Source organism: Globicephala melas, chromosome 3 (genome assembly GCF_963455315.2).
Source record: "Globicephala melas chromosome 3, mGloMel1.2, whole genome shotgun sequence".
NCBI classification, from domain to species: domain Eukaryota; kingdom Metazoa; phylum Chordata; class Mammalia; order Artiodactyla; family Delphinidae; genus Globicephala; species Globicephala melas.
Genome location: NC_083316.1, coordinates 132,186,288 through 132,200,885, shown reverse-complemented (window position 1 = coordinate 132,200,885; position 14,598 = coordinate 132,186,288). Strand labels below are relative to the sequence as shown.

Here is a 14,598-nt window from a genome sequence, read left to right as displayed (position 1 = left end):
AGAGCAAGCTGGCCTGGCCATGGAATCAAAGGATTCTCAGAGGGAAAAGTGGTTAGAGATGAGATTTTATATCTTTACCTTGGCATTTGGTTTGGATATATGGAAATAGGTCACATGATATTTGGTAAAGGCCTTTCAAATCTGTCATTCATTAAACATGGCTTCCCTGGGTGCTTCCCTGTGCAAGACCCAGAACATATAAAAATGAGGAAGTCTTGACCTCTGTTCTTAAAGGGGTGGGACAGACAGGCTTGTGTAGAGCAAACAATTATCCAGTGAGCTTGGTTTTGGGATAGAAGTATGAAAAGGTGCCCTGGGGACCCAAAGAAGAGAGAGAAGGATTCTAACTTGGAAAGAAAGGCCAGGATGATTTCACTCAATGATCCTTGAATTGGTTCTTCATGGATGAGAACATCTCATTGAGCAGAGAAGAGTGAACAGGCAGGGAGAACAGCATGAGCAGAAATAGGGGGACTTATAATAGCACGAAATCTTTGGCGATTGTTTAAGAGTCTAGTTTAATCTAATGAAGACCGGAAGCTAGGAGTGGCCTAGGTTCTTAAAGGACTTGATTGATGGGCTGAAGAATTTAGATTTCGTTCCGGGGTCACACAGGTCCAGTCATGTTTTTGGAGTCGGGAATGGCATTTTCAGCTCTGTTTTAGGAAAAATTGCTCTGGCAAGAGTGTGGAAGATGTATTCGAGGGGAGTAAGCCTGGAGGCAGAGAGCCTCCTGCAATAACTCAGGCAAGAGGTGAGTGTCTCCACCAGGATGATGGCAGCAGTGACAGCAGCGAAGGGACAGAGTCAGAGCCATTTAGGACTTTGAACTGAGAGGACTTGGTGACTGGAGTAAGAAGGAAGGATGACTGATTCTCCGTACTTGGCAGATCAGCTCGATGTGATGGATTCACTGGTAGAGGAACCCCAGGAGGAAGAGTGAAATTTACCTGGGCGATCTTGACTTTGAAGTGCCCCTGGGAAATGTCTAACAGGCCGTTGGAAATGTGGGGCTGGGCGGACTTACGGATGCCTCGGTGGGGATTGGGTGTCTGATGATTGGCACCTCCTGTGATCCAAGAATCATTACTGTGCTGAATAAGGAGTTGCCCCTATACCAAAACTTTCATACGTACTATCTCATGAGGGAGAGTTCAGGCCTATCGATATAATATGACAGTTACTGAGTGCTTATTATAGGACAGGGCTGGGCTCCATGCTTTCAGTGCATTATCTCATCATGAGGCATCGTCCAGATCTGTGAGGAAGATGCTATTATTGCATTCGTTGTAAAGGAGAAGAAACAGGTTTGCAGAGGTTAAGACATTTGCCAGAGATGGAACCCCAGATCTCTTTACTCTTGAAAATTAGCTCTTAAACACTTGATTCTATTGTCTCATTAGCAGAGGGCATCATTGAAGCTCCTGTGGCATCGTCTGAAGATATTGTGGGAGAGGAAGGGTGGGATGAAGGCAGACACCCCACCTCCTTACAGGAACGACTCCATTGGGAGAGGGTGTAGTAGAGGCAGAAAAGCTGGCCCAGGCGGCCAGTTAGAGAGACAGCAGAGGTAGGAAGTGGTCCAGGAGATAAAGATTATGGGGTATGTACTTAAATATGAGGGAATTCTAAATACCGGTCAGATGTGGCATCTAGATAGGTGGCTGTGAACTGTGGCAGGAGGACCGCTAAGCGAACAGGGTGAGCATTGTGGATGGACACCCTGAAGTCCAGCGCTGAGCCATTGTGAGAGAATAAATGCTAGGCGTTCTTTCAAGGAGTTGGAGAGTGAATATTTAGAGGGGAGGCAGGGTAGAGGGAGGAGGCTTGTACTGTTATAGGAGGAGGGGAGGCCATCAAAAATGGGAGAGGAAGGGTTTGGTCTAGAAATGGAGATAGGAGACAGGGGAGTTAGGTTGGCATCAATGAAGGTGGGAGAGCAATCAGATCTCATGCAGACCTCCCAGGGAGGTAGGAGACGACTGGGGAACCAAGACCTTGAACTCTGAGATCATCCAGTCTGTCTATGCCAGACCTGGCCATGGTCTGGAACCACAGAGAGCTTAGTCAAAGCGTAGGTGGCCCTACTCTATCCAAGACTTGCAGAATGAGGACCTCTGGGGTGGGTCCAAGAAACTGAAGCCCAGCCCTAGCCCCAAGAAGGCATTTAGGAATTGCTGCTGTGGTCGACTCTCCTTATTCTACACGGAAGGAAACTGAAGCACAGAAGCACAAAAAAATTTCAAAGAGACGAGGAAGTAAGTCCTACGTAGGACTCTCTTCTGGGTCCCAAATCAGAGCTCTTTCCCCTGCGCTGCACTATTTCATTGAAGTCAAAGTTGAGTCCTGTCAGAACTTGACACTTCCTGGGTCCTCAGTTGATCAAGGGCATAAAGAACTTGTAGGAGGAGTTGCCATTCTCAGTGCAAGTTCAGCAGAAGGAGCAGAGGAAGACAGGGGAATGAAGCAAAGCTCATTTTCACCCACAAATGCCGTTGTTAGGAGGAAAGAAATTGGATGCAGTCGATTTCAAAGTCAACATCTTTTGCGAGGCAGTAGCCTGTTTGTTTTATCTTTCATGCCCAGTGCTGTTCGCAGGCTGGAATTAGTTGGTAGGCTGGCAGTCTGGGGATGAAGGAAAAGGACAAAAAGTGGATTCTTATGATGCTTCTCACAATAGTCTTACATCTATCAACCGTACAAATGTTTTTTTTTTTTCCCATTAAATTTGGGATTGAATCTGTGTAATTCTAGCATCTAACAGCTCACCTTCAGAAAGGTCAACCAAATAAGACGAAAGAAAGTTGCCAGGCTTTAGGAGAGGCATGTCCATGGTAAGGTGAACAGAAAGTGAAAGTGAAGTAAGGTACCATCCACTGAAAATAGAACTCGGAGCTGGCCCTAAGATGGGTCCTCACTAACAGTTACCCAGGTGAGCTGGGTGACCGCTCTGCAGACCAAAATGTCCCTCGGACACCAAGTCAGGTGCTGGAGACATCTCCAGTTTCACAGGAGGGTAGGATCAATAGATAAACCTCAGTGAGCTCTGTGATGAGGTGAGGTAGCTGTTCTCCCCACTACGAACAAGTCAATGAATAAAGGTACCAATGCCCTTTGGCAAGAACCTACCCACACTTGTGGACTCTTGACTCCTGTGATGCCCAGAAGCAGAAGAGGGAAACAGAAGTGAAATTTGGAATCAGACATCATTGCTCTACCATTTACTAGCAATCAGCACCAGCCTTGCAGCCTTGGGCAAGACACGAGACCTCTCTGGGCTTCAGTTTCCTCCCCTCTCAATAATTCCGCCCAAGTTTATTTACCTCATAGATTCATTTTGAAGTTCAAATGTGATAATAAATGTGAAAGTACTCTGTGCATTTTTAGCTGCTTCCATTATGCTTAACATTGTCATCAGTGATGATAATTTTTAGAATGTCTTTTCAGAAACTGCACCCACCTAGGCAGTGGAGGGCTAGGATTCCATTCCAACAGGACCACTTCCCACTGTGCCATGAAATAGCATGGTCATGCACCCTCCAGCACTGATCTTTTCAGAGCAAGTGTATGTGAGCTCTTGCTACACTTCCCAAAGGCCATAGAGCCCAGAGGATAAGAGCTTGGGCTCTACAGATAGGTAATCCTGCCTCTGAGGTTTGCTCTCTCCCTTGCTAGCTATGTCACTTGAGCCAGTTGCCTGACATCTCTAGGCCACAGGACTCCCGCTGTGAGATGAGGACAGTAATGGTACCTAGTGCAGAATGCTCTGAGATCAAACATGGAAAACACTTTGCACTGTGCTGGGCATCGAGTAAGTGCTTGGTACATGGTGTCCATTTATTATTGTTGTTGTTGCTAATCCAGAGGTTCTTTGTGAAATGTGCACCTTGCCCCCTCCCTCAATTAAAACGTAGGGATTGGCTGGTGTGTGCAGAGCAGTGCTAGGCATTGCCCCTCAGAGAGGAGTCCAGTGGGGAAGGATCAGGGATGAGGTCGTGTCTGTGCTTCACCGAGACGCGCAGAGATTGGCACGCGGGAGAAGTAGCCTGAGGTGGTGACTCTGAGTTCTCACAATGATGAGGACATTTGTGCTGCTGGGCATCCTTGGAGGCAGTGGAAGGCTGAGACACTGTTTAGAACTGGGTGACTCTCAAACAATGGTGTTCTGAGTCTCTGGTTTCGTTCTGTTACCTCACCTGTGTAAGACGTGCAGTCATCGCATCATTCCTCCCCCTTTATGAACCACTTTGGGTGCCAACACAATTTGCTCTCTGGTTCCTTTCAAAATTAAATGGACCCTACCCAATTTTGCTCTTGGGGCTAAGGAACACCTGATTCATGTATGTAATGCTCTCTTGATTGATTGATTGAAGTGCATCGTACTCTTTTTTTTAAAAAAAAAACCTTTTTTTTTTAATATATGATGCAATTTATTTTTATTTAATTTTATTTGTTTATTTATTTTTGGCTGTGTTGGGTCTTCGTTTCTGTACGTGGGCTTTCTCTAGTTGCGGCGAGCGGGGGCCACTCTTCATCACGGTGCGCGGGGCTCTCACTGTCACAGCCTCTCTCGTTGCAGAGCACAGGCTCCAGATGCGCAGGCTCAGTAGTTGTGGCTCACGGGCCCAGTTGCTCTGCGGCATGTGGGATCTTCCCAGACCAGGGCTCGAACCCGTGTCCCCTGCATTGGCAGGCAGATTCTTAACCACTGCGCCACCAGGGAAGCCCCATCGTACTCTTTTTGATCGTTCCACATATCAAAAACATGCAGGGGTCTCCAAAATTTAAAGGAAGTATGTGAATTCAGTAAATGCCTGTTTCTATTTTCAAAAGGTATTTTGAAATTCCAGCTGCGTTAGTGCTGCTAGGTGAGGTCAGGAAGTATGGGTTCTGGTCACTTCCTTTGTTACTTATTACTGTGAAACCTTGAGCAAATGAAACTGTCTCTCTAGATTTTAATTTTTCTCTTGATTAAAGAAAGGGCATCAGAGGAGATAATTTTGAATTCCTTTCAAATCTAAAACATTCAGACTTTTGGATCCTTTTGCTGTTCTTTGGATTTTTAAGACCATGCCACAAGTAAGCCACAAGGGGACAGCATAAGGCAACTGCTACCTAGGAAAGGAAAGAAACTTCTCTGAAGGCTTGAAGTTCTGACTTTTAAAATTCTAGGTTGTGTTAAGATTGTATCATTGAATTGACTTATTTCAAAACTAAATTTGTTTTAGAAGTAGAGACCGATGAGTCCCAGTGTCTATGAATTCAGTGATCAGTCAACATATGTAATATGAGTTTTTAAATGTACCCACTGAGAAGATAGTGCTCTTATTTCCAGGTGATTTCTGGCCTGAAACCCATTGGTTGGAGAGTTCACGTTTTCAAATAGGATTTTAATATGCTCTTTTTCTTTTCTCTCAGAGATGTTACCATCATGATTTTTTGAGTCATTCCGAGTTGAGCTGAGTTCAAATTTCCTTTTATTGTCTGTGTTACCCTGGATGAGTGATTTAAACTTTCAGCCTCAGTTTATACATCTGTAAAATGGGTTTTGTAAGCATTAAAGTGAAATAATTTACACGAAGTGCTCATCACTATGCCAGGCATGTGATAGTGCTCAGTAAACTGATTCTGAGAGGGAGGTTCCAGGAGTTTTGAAGCACATTTCTGTTAATGGGCTGGAAACGGGCAATATTCAAAACAGATTCTTAAAAGATTTTCTACCCTAAAAATTCAGTGCCATTCCAGAATTGCACAAAGCACATGGTTTTATTTGAGTAAGAGAACGAGGTCCAGTCTACTCCCTCATCACCCTAGGGTGTGAAGGTCTGAAGGTTCTCAAAATTGTACTCAGATAGAACACATTTAATTCCCTGACTCCATGGGCATTGTTTCTGCATGTAGACTCACTTACCAGTAGTCAGCAAACGTTTTCTGTGAAGGGCCAGATAATACATCTTCAGGCCTTACAAGCCGTGCTGTCTCTGTCATAGCTACTCAACCCTGCCCTAACACTGCAGGAGCAGCCAGAGATAACACACATGCAAATGGTGTCTCTAGGCTTCAATAACACTGTACTGATGGACAATGAAATATAACGTACCTGCAGTTTTTATGTGTTATGAGTTCTTCTGCTTCTTTTGATTTTTTCCCAACCATTTAAAAATCTAAAAAGGATTCTTGGCTCTGAGGCTGTGCAAAAACAGGCCAAGGCTGGATTTGGCCCCTAGGCTGTCATTTGCAGCCCTTGATCTATACCATCCAGATACTGGATGCGTTCCTTAGAAAGGGCAGATGTGAATTTATTTGGATAGGTTTGTTTTCCTGAGTGTACACTGAATGTTGCCCCCTACCCTACTAGATGAGAAGTCCTCTGAAGAGAAAGATGGTGTTTCCATGCCGTACTGTTAACATTTAAACTTTAGTTTTCATGTTATGAAATAAATAGATGCTCTTGTAAAATAAAAAGTTAAAACACTGTAAAGTTGAAGTTCCTTGTATTCCAAACATTCCACCCAGCCCCCGCCCCAAATGATTGAGATGAAGAGATAATACTGTAACAGTTTGGGCTATATCCTCTCAGGTCATTTTTTGTTGTTAATAGCATAGTCACATCTATTATTATTTTTCATAAAAATGGTCAAATTGTTTACAAAATCATTCTCTCTGTAGTCTTTTAAAACTTGCTTTAAAGTTCATTCAACATTTTTGTTCAACAAGTCTTTACTGCAAAGCTACTACGTGTCATGCATAGATTAGATTGAACTATATGAAATGGCTGATATTTAAACTAATTTTTAAAAACTTTCTATTTTGAAATAATTGTAGACTTCCACAAACTTGCAAAAATAGTACAGAGAGAGCTACACATTCCTCCAGCTTCCCTCAGTGGCAACATCTTACACTATTACCGTACATTATCAAAATGAAGAAATTTACATCAGTACAATACAATTAACTAGCCTACAAATTCTACTTGGATTTCACCAGTTTTTATATGCACTCATTATATTAAAAAAAAAAGTTTTTGACCTTTAAAAATGACTAATATATATATCCTGTTACATCATCATACCTCAGTACTCTTAGATCATGGGAGGTGCCTTTTTCTAATAGCACCACAAAACCCTTCTTTGGCTGTGGGTGAATGAGTTTCTAACAGCTATCTTCAAAGTTTCACTTAGAATGTCACTGTGGTCTTGCTTCAGAGAAATGACACACCCCTAACAGTTTGCCCTTGACTAAGTCATCCTGCAGAGTTTTCAGTAATTAACACATGATACACGGAATATTTTACAGTTAAAGTTTTCACATTTGAGGAAATTAGAAATCATACAAAAGTATTAATAAAAAAATTGAATTGCCTACAATATTTCCACTCAAAGTCAGGTGTATTTAGCCTGGATTTCTTTTTAGTTTTCTTTGGGGAACAAGAGGTATGCATGTGTTTGTATATATATTTTGAAGTATTTACATATTCATTCCCTACACTAAGTATAGCTTTATATCCTTAAAAAAATTACTATGTAATGATAATTTTCTCAGGTCATTCAAATACTTTGTAAAAAGTTATCCAGAGACATAAATGTTAAAAAAGACATAGGCGATCAGTTGGTGAAATAGCAGCATTTTCAGATGAATAAACTGTGGCTCAGAGAGAGGAAATGTCTTGCCCAAGGTCACAGAGCCAGGAAGTCTGAGGGAAATACTTAGTGGTGGTAATGCATGAGGGAGGCCAACTGGCAGCCTCACTGTGCTCTGAGGTCTGGGGTTAATTTTTTACAGAAATTCCATTTTTCAGAGTACCCATGTATACCCAGAACTCAAGAGCCTAAAATTAAACCAGCAAGCCAATTTACTAATTTACAGTGTGAACTCTAACTGCTAAGGGGTCCCTATTTTGGTTTTTTTTTTTTTAATGTAAATACATTCTCACCTTGTAGGAAAATCTGATATTCATCAGAAGCATTGGTGAGTACGTGGACCTGGGAAAAGCATGGTTAATCTTAAGATTCTTTTGTTGTTGTTCTTGCAATTTAACTAATTTTTTTAAGATAGATACTACACCTGCATGACAAAACTACAAAGCGTACAAAAAACTTTTAAATAGAAAGTCAATCTGCCTTTCATCCCATGTGCGCATCTCCAGAGCCACTGTTGTCTTGGAGGCTAGTGTCTCTGTGTTAGTTTTCTGTTGCTGTTATTACCTGAATAATTAAAATAAATAAATTTTTAAATAAATAATAAATTAATAAATAATAATAAATAAATAATAAATTAAAATAAATAATAAATAAAAAATTACCTGAATGGTAGTGTCTTAAAATAGCACAGATTAATCTTATAGTTCTGGAAGTCAGAAGTCCTAAAATCAAGGGGTTGGTGGGGCTGTATTCCTTCCGAATTGTCTGGGGGGGAATCAATTTCCTTGCCTTTTCCAGCGTTTGCGTGTCACTTGCTTTCTTTGGTTTTCAGCCCATTACCTCCATCTTTAAGTAGCAACATAGGATCTTCAAATCTCTCTTTCTCTCTGGCCTCTTCTTCCATCCTCACCTATCCCAGCTTTGACATTTTGGCCTCCCTCTTATAAGGATCCTTGTGATTGCATTGGGCCACTGGGTAATGCAGGATAATCTTCCCATCTCAAGAGCCTTCACTTGTTCACATTGCAAAGTCCCTTTTGCCATACATATACATATCACAAATTCTGAAGATTAGACACAGACACCTTTGGGTTTCATTAATTTGTCTACCATAGTCTCCAAGTGACTCATTCTTCCTCTCCTGACCAGGCTAAAAATGTATTATTAGTGGTAAACACTTATTGGTAATTTGTTCACATACACCTCCATACTAACATGTACATGTTGGAATATATCCCTCCCGAATAAATGTTGCAAGGATTCAATTTAATTAAATGTAAACAGAAGCTCTCGTTTTCCCCACTCCCAGTGGATGGCCTTGCACAGTCCAGGTGAGCGCTGAGCCCTCTCTGGAGACCACGGCTCTGGACCATCACTTTTCTAGATTCAATGCAAATCATTATACCCATTTAGTCATCTTATATGTGCTCAGCACCCATTTCCTTTTTCTTTCTTAGGCTGGTTTCCTCCATGGAAGCCACTCTCGTTCTTCATATGTCAATTTCCTTTAATACCTATATCTGTTTCCCAGGGCTGCGGTAACAATTATCACAAACAACGTGGCTTAAAACAACAGAAAGTTATTCTGTCACGGTTCTGGAGGCTAGCAGTCTGAAATCCAGGTATCAGCACAGCCTTACTCTCTCTGAAGGCTCTAGAGGAGAATATTTCCTCGCCTCTTCCAGCTTCTGGTGCCGCAGGGATTCCTTGATTTATGGCAGCGTCACTCTCGTCTCTGCCTGCGTGTTCACATGACCTTCTCTGTGTGTGGCTCTGTGTGTCCTCTTCTCTTCCTGTAAAGGTACCGGCCATTGGATTTAGGGCCTATCCTAAATCTAGGATGATTTCGTCTTAAGATCCTTAACTAATTACATCTGTAAAGACCCTATTTCTAAATAAGGTTGCAATCTGAGGTTCTACTTGGACATGATTTGCGGGGGGTGGGCGTGGGGACAATATTCAACCCACTACAATTCCTCTCTCACAGAATTGCTTTTCTTGCAAGTTCTGGGAGGCTCTGCCTCTGCCTGAACGTGCTCGTGGCAGCGTTCAGGGCCTTGAGAATGTAATGGCCAGCAGAACACAGAGGACACGAAAACCAATAGCCTGGACTTGTCTAACTCCTATCCCCCAGCCGCAGGCATTGCTACTTTTCACAAGGAAGAAAAGCCAACCACCAATGTGTACTTCTTGTTGCTCTTTGGTGTATAACACTGCAGCCCTATGAGTACTTCCATTTGGGCTTCTGGCATTTTCAGAAGGGAGAAGGAGGAGAAGGAGAAGAAAAAGTCCTGTCTGGTATCACTCAGTGGTGTTTGTGTTTGCAAAATGTGTCTCCCTTTAGACACCTCCAATTTAAAATACAGATTAGCTCTGACAAAAATGACCCAGGCTGGCTTTTCTCTTTGATGGTTTCAATTTCAGGCTTACCCATCACAAATGATTTCAGCAGGATTTTGACAGAACAGGGTAGGAATTTTGAATACTTACATGCAGTTTCCAGCTCTAGGGGATAATAGCTGAGAGAAAAACAACATTAACTAAGTTGTAGGATATGAAAACATGCTGAATATCCCCCTCTGAGTTTTATGCTCCTAGGCGTTCAACAAGTCACTTTCCCTGTAGAACAAATAAGCTGTCTTGTACCAAATTATGAACCTTACAAAACCTGTCACGTTTCTCCTTTTGCCTTGAGTGCAGAGAAGCTTGGGGGAAACAGCGATCAATTTCAATAATTATTACCCTATTTGTTACATTCGGGCCTCCTCTGTGTGTGGCTTTGTGTTCTGCTTCTACGGGAAGGTTTTATTGCACATACGACTTTGCACCCCTCCTGGACATTCTCCCCTGCCCTGGCCCCGGGACACTGCTCTCACTCGCTGCCCCCTGCCCTGTTTCTTCTTCCTTCTCCTCCACCTCCTCTCCCTACCTTTTTTTTTTTTTTTTTTTTTTTTTTTGCGGTACGCGGGCCTCTCACTGTTGTGGCCCCTCCCGTTGCGGAGCACAGGCTCCGGACGCGCAGGCTCAGCGGCCATGGCTCACAGGCCCAGGCGCTCTGCGGCATGTGGGATCTTCCCGGACAGGGGCCCAAACCCGTGTCCCCTGCATCGGCAGGCGAACTCTCAACAACTACACCACCAGCGAAGCCCCTCCTCTGCCTACCTTTTAAGTGCTAGGATTTCTCAGGATTCCTGCTCCCCTGTTTCTCTGGACATGTAGCCCTTGGGTTTCTTATACACTCTGAGGTTTTTATCTGCTGCCTGGATCCTGATGTCTCCTAAATCAGTATCTCCAGCTCCAACCTTTTCCCGACTTTGATTCAGATTCAAATCAGTCAACTGCTTATTATGCCAATAGTGTTTGCAGTGTCCCTCTAGTAGCTTACACTCGGCGACTCTAAATCTGAGCTCCTTGCCTTTCGCCCACTGCCTTGCTGCTGCTTCTCTTCCCAATCCTAGGGGACAGTTCAGGCAATGGCCCGCTTTCTCAAGGAGGAAACTTCGACTCAGCTCTTTCCCACCCCCCATTCAATGTCCGTATCCTCTTGATCTCCCTCCTAAGCATTTCTGGAATCTGTCTCTCTCCCTTCACTTCTAGCTCTGAATTTCAGACCTGGAATCAGGTAGATAGTAATCTCTTGGCTGTTCTCTTATCCTCCTAACTGGATCATAACCTGCTTGAAACGTTTCTGTGGTTTCCCACTGCTTACAGAACTAAAGGGAGACTTAGCAGCATGAAACAGAAGGCCTTCCGTGACTGGTTCCTGCCCATCTCTGTGCCATCCCCTGCCACCCCCGACTTCTCATTTTACACCTGCACAGACGCTTGCCAGTTGCACGGGAACCATCCTGCTTCATGTTTCCGTAGCTTTGCTGATGTTCTACCTAAAATGCCTTTACCATCTTGCTTTGTTAATCGTTACACAACCTTAACTCAGTTCAGGTGTTAACTCATTCAACAAACATTTATTGAGCACCAAGTATGTGTCAGGCAGTGTTGGAGTCCCACTGTTGAGCGGGCACAGAGGGACAGTGTCTTCACGGAGCTTAATTCTGATAGTGCTCACTGAACTACCATGGGGCTAAGTGCCTCTCCCTCTGCCCACCCTCCCCAGCGGCCTGTCCATCCTGCATCCTTACCTTTGGCCCGTTAGGCTGAAATAAGCTTCTGGTCTCCCTCGTCTAGTGTACTGTAAATTTCATGAGGGTGGGATCATGCCATATTCATCTCTGCATTCTTGGTGCCCAGAACCGTGCTTAGTACTTGGTAGATTCTCAGTATGCTTCCCTTGTTGAACTCAGCTATCAGTTATAAATCCATGACTCCGTGTCTCAGCTTAAATTTCACATTTTCAAGGATGTGACCCTCTAGAACCGGTCAGCCATCCTTATGATGTACCTCTGACACCTTATACTATTTCTTCCCAGAATTTTGCACAATTGCTTTTTTACAACTATTTACATTATTTGTTTAAATTTGGTTTTCTGTACTAAGTTGTAAACTCCATCGAGAAGGTCGATGGTACAGCTAGAATAGTGCATGGCCTATAATAAATGCTTAATAAATATTTGTTGACTGATAGACTGACAGGTTTTCTTGCTGGAGAAAAGTCCTGAATGCATTACTGGGACTTAAAGAAAATTTAGATTCAATTGCCTCCTGGCCTAATGCCTCACTCTACCCATCTATAAAATGGAGATGCTCCTGTGGGATAATACTGGACAGCAGATGAGCTTTAGATAAAAACATACCAAAACAAACGTGCATAAATAAATTACGCAAAAGAAGGAAAGTTGGGATTGAAAGATTAAACACATCAACTGAAGGGTCTATTTCAGGGTGTTGCATTTTATTCTCCCACAGGAAATATAAACATTATCTTCTCTTTCTCCTTCCCAGCATCTGAGACGCCATTTCTTGTGCAAAATGGATTTGAATCAGAACAGGTAAAAATTTTTGTGAAGTATTTTGAAGTATATAACCTACAGTTTTAAAATCCACAATAAAGTTTTGTGGAAATGGACTGGGAGAGCAGATCTATCTAAGGGCAAAATACATTGCAACTGTTAGGAAACAGTGAAGGAATTCGTAGACTTGTACTCTTGGCAGAAATAATGTTGATATCGTTACTTCTATATGTGCAGACGCTTTGAAAAGAAAAAAGAAGTATAAACAAAAAACATTGAAATTATTCTGTGGTCCCTCTGCTGCCCCAGAATTAGTGACATTCTACAGAATCAACACCTGTCACCGGCGTTCCTCTTATTTTCTGAGCTTATCCTTCATTCATTTGTATTCTTGTGAAAGTGATTCAAGCTGCTTCATGTAAAACCTTCAGGTAGTATAGACAACCTATAAGGGAAACGTGAAGGTCCCATTCATTCTTCCTTCTTCCCCTTCTCTCTCCTCAGAGAGAGATTATTGCCCTGCCTCTGCTGCCTTGTAAGAGAAGGGACAGGAAGCTGAGGGGATGGAGCCTGGCCTGGCCAATGGGAGATGGTGTAGCCCCCAGGGAACTAGACGCTGCCTGTAGAGCGGTGATTCTCAGACTGTTTGGTGTCAGGACCCCTTTATATTCATAAAAATTAAAACTGAGAAGTTAAAAACAATATGAATTCATTTTAAAAAGTATAACAAACCCATTACATGTTAACATAAATAATACTTTATGAAAAATAACTACATTTTCCTGAATGAAAAAATATCAGGGAGAAAAGTGGCATTGGTTTACATTTTTGCAAGTCTCATTAATGTCTGGCTCAATAGGAGATAGAGGTTCTCGTATCTTGCATATTATGTTATCAGAGCACTGAGACCTTCACATCACATGTCATATAACTGTAACCTCTGGCAAACTTCACTGTACGTCTCATGAAAGAATGACAGTAAAAATGGCAAATAATGTGTCCTGAAAATCATTTTGATCTCATGCGGGGGTCCCCTGGCTACACTTTGAGAACCACGACTGCAGAAAATTTGATATTGAGTTTCACCTTCTCTTTCACCTTATTGCCTCTAGAAGTCTAAGTCAGCCAGGAAAAGAACTAACACACAGGTGTAGGTAGAGCTGAAAGGATTTAGGCAGTGGCCGGTAAAGAGATCTGACAGTGGAGGGCACAGCTTACAGGACAGTTACTTTTTTAATCTTCACACCCCACAACCCAACTGCCTGGTGTTTAAGACTTAGGAAAATTTGAGGGAAGGGTCTGGGTAAAATGTTTCAGATTTTCCACTTTTTTTTTTTTTTAAGTCTAATTAATAAGGCTGGCTTTGTTTTGATCTTGAGACACATTGGGCAAAAGGTGGTGAGCTGCAGTGAAGCTGCCGGTCACTGGATGGTGTGCTAGTGATGGGAAACTCACAGGAGGATGCTGTTCGGAAATGAGTGACCCAATCGCCTTCCCTGTGTCTCACCAGATAAAAATGACCAACAACTACAACCTGCTCATGATCATTGCTCCCTCCCTGGGATTTGTGCTGTTGGCATTGCTTCTGGCATATTTCCTTCGAGGTAAGGAGGGCAGGACCAGGTGGGATGAAGCCCTTCAGAGCTTTGGAAACTCCAGGGGGATCTGGGAGTGGATGGATTCTGCTTCCTGCCTGTTTTCCCCATTCCTTAGAGTCCCACTGCTATGATTGCCCTCATCATCCCTGTCAAGGAGGTTAGAGGTAAACTCATTCTCCCCAAGATGCTAAAGGCTTTGAGCATCATGCCCCTGATAGAGTTTACATTTTGGGAAAGAAAAGCACCTTTATTTATTGGACACTTATTCTGTGCCAGTCCTGTTGCTATATTCTTGACATATCTAACTCATTTCATGCTCCTGACTGCCTTAAGTGGGAAGTACTATTCTTATCACTGTCTTGGGGTGGAGGAAACCCTGACCCAGCCTCTTCCTCTGGCTAGGAATGCCCCAGGAAGAGAGCTGTGAATCACCCCGGTCTTCTTATTTGTTCC

General features: G+C 42.9%; 1 protein-coding gene across 2 annotated transcripts in view; it reads left to right on the top strand.

Moving 5' to 3' along the window:
- TIMD4 (T cell immunoglobulin and mucin domain containing 4) overlaps positions 1–14,598 on the top strand; it is a 34,435-nt gene that overhangs the window by 17,009 nt on the left and 2,828 nt on the right. For both annotated transcript variants that reach the window (XM_030834039.3, XM_070045100.1), the window contains exons 6-7: positions 12,540–12,586; positions 14,058–14,151. In XM_030834039.3, the coding sequence (XP_030689899.2) occupies positions 12,540–12,586; positions 14,058–14,151 (141 nt within the window). The remainder of the gene's footprint in view (positions 1–12,539; positions 12,587–14,057; positions 14,152–14,598) is intronic.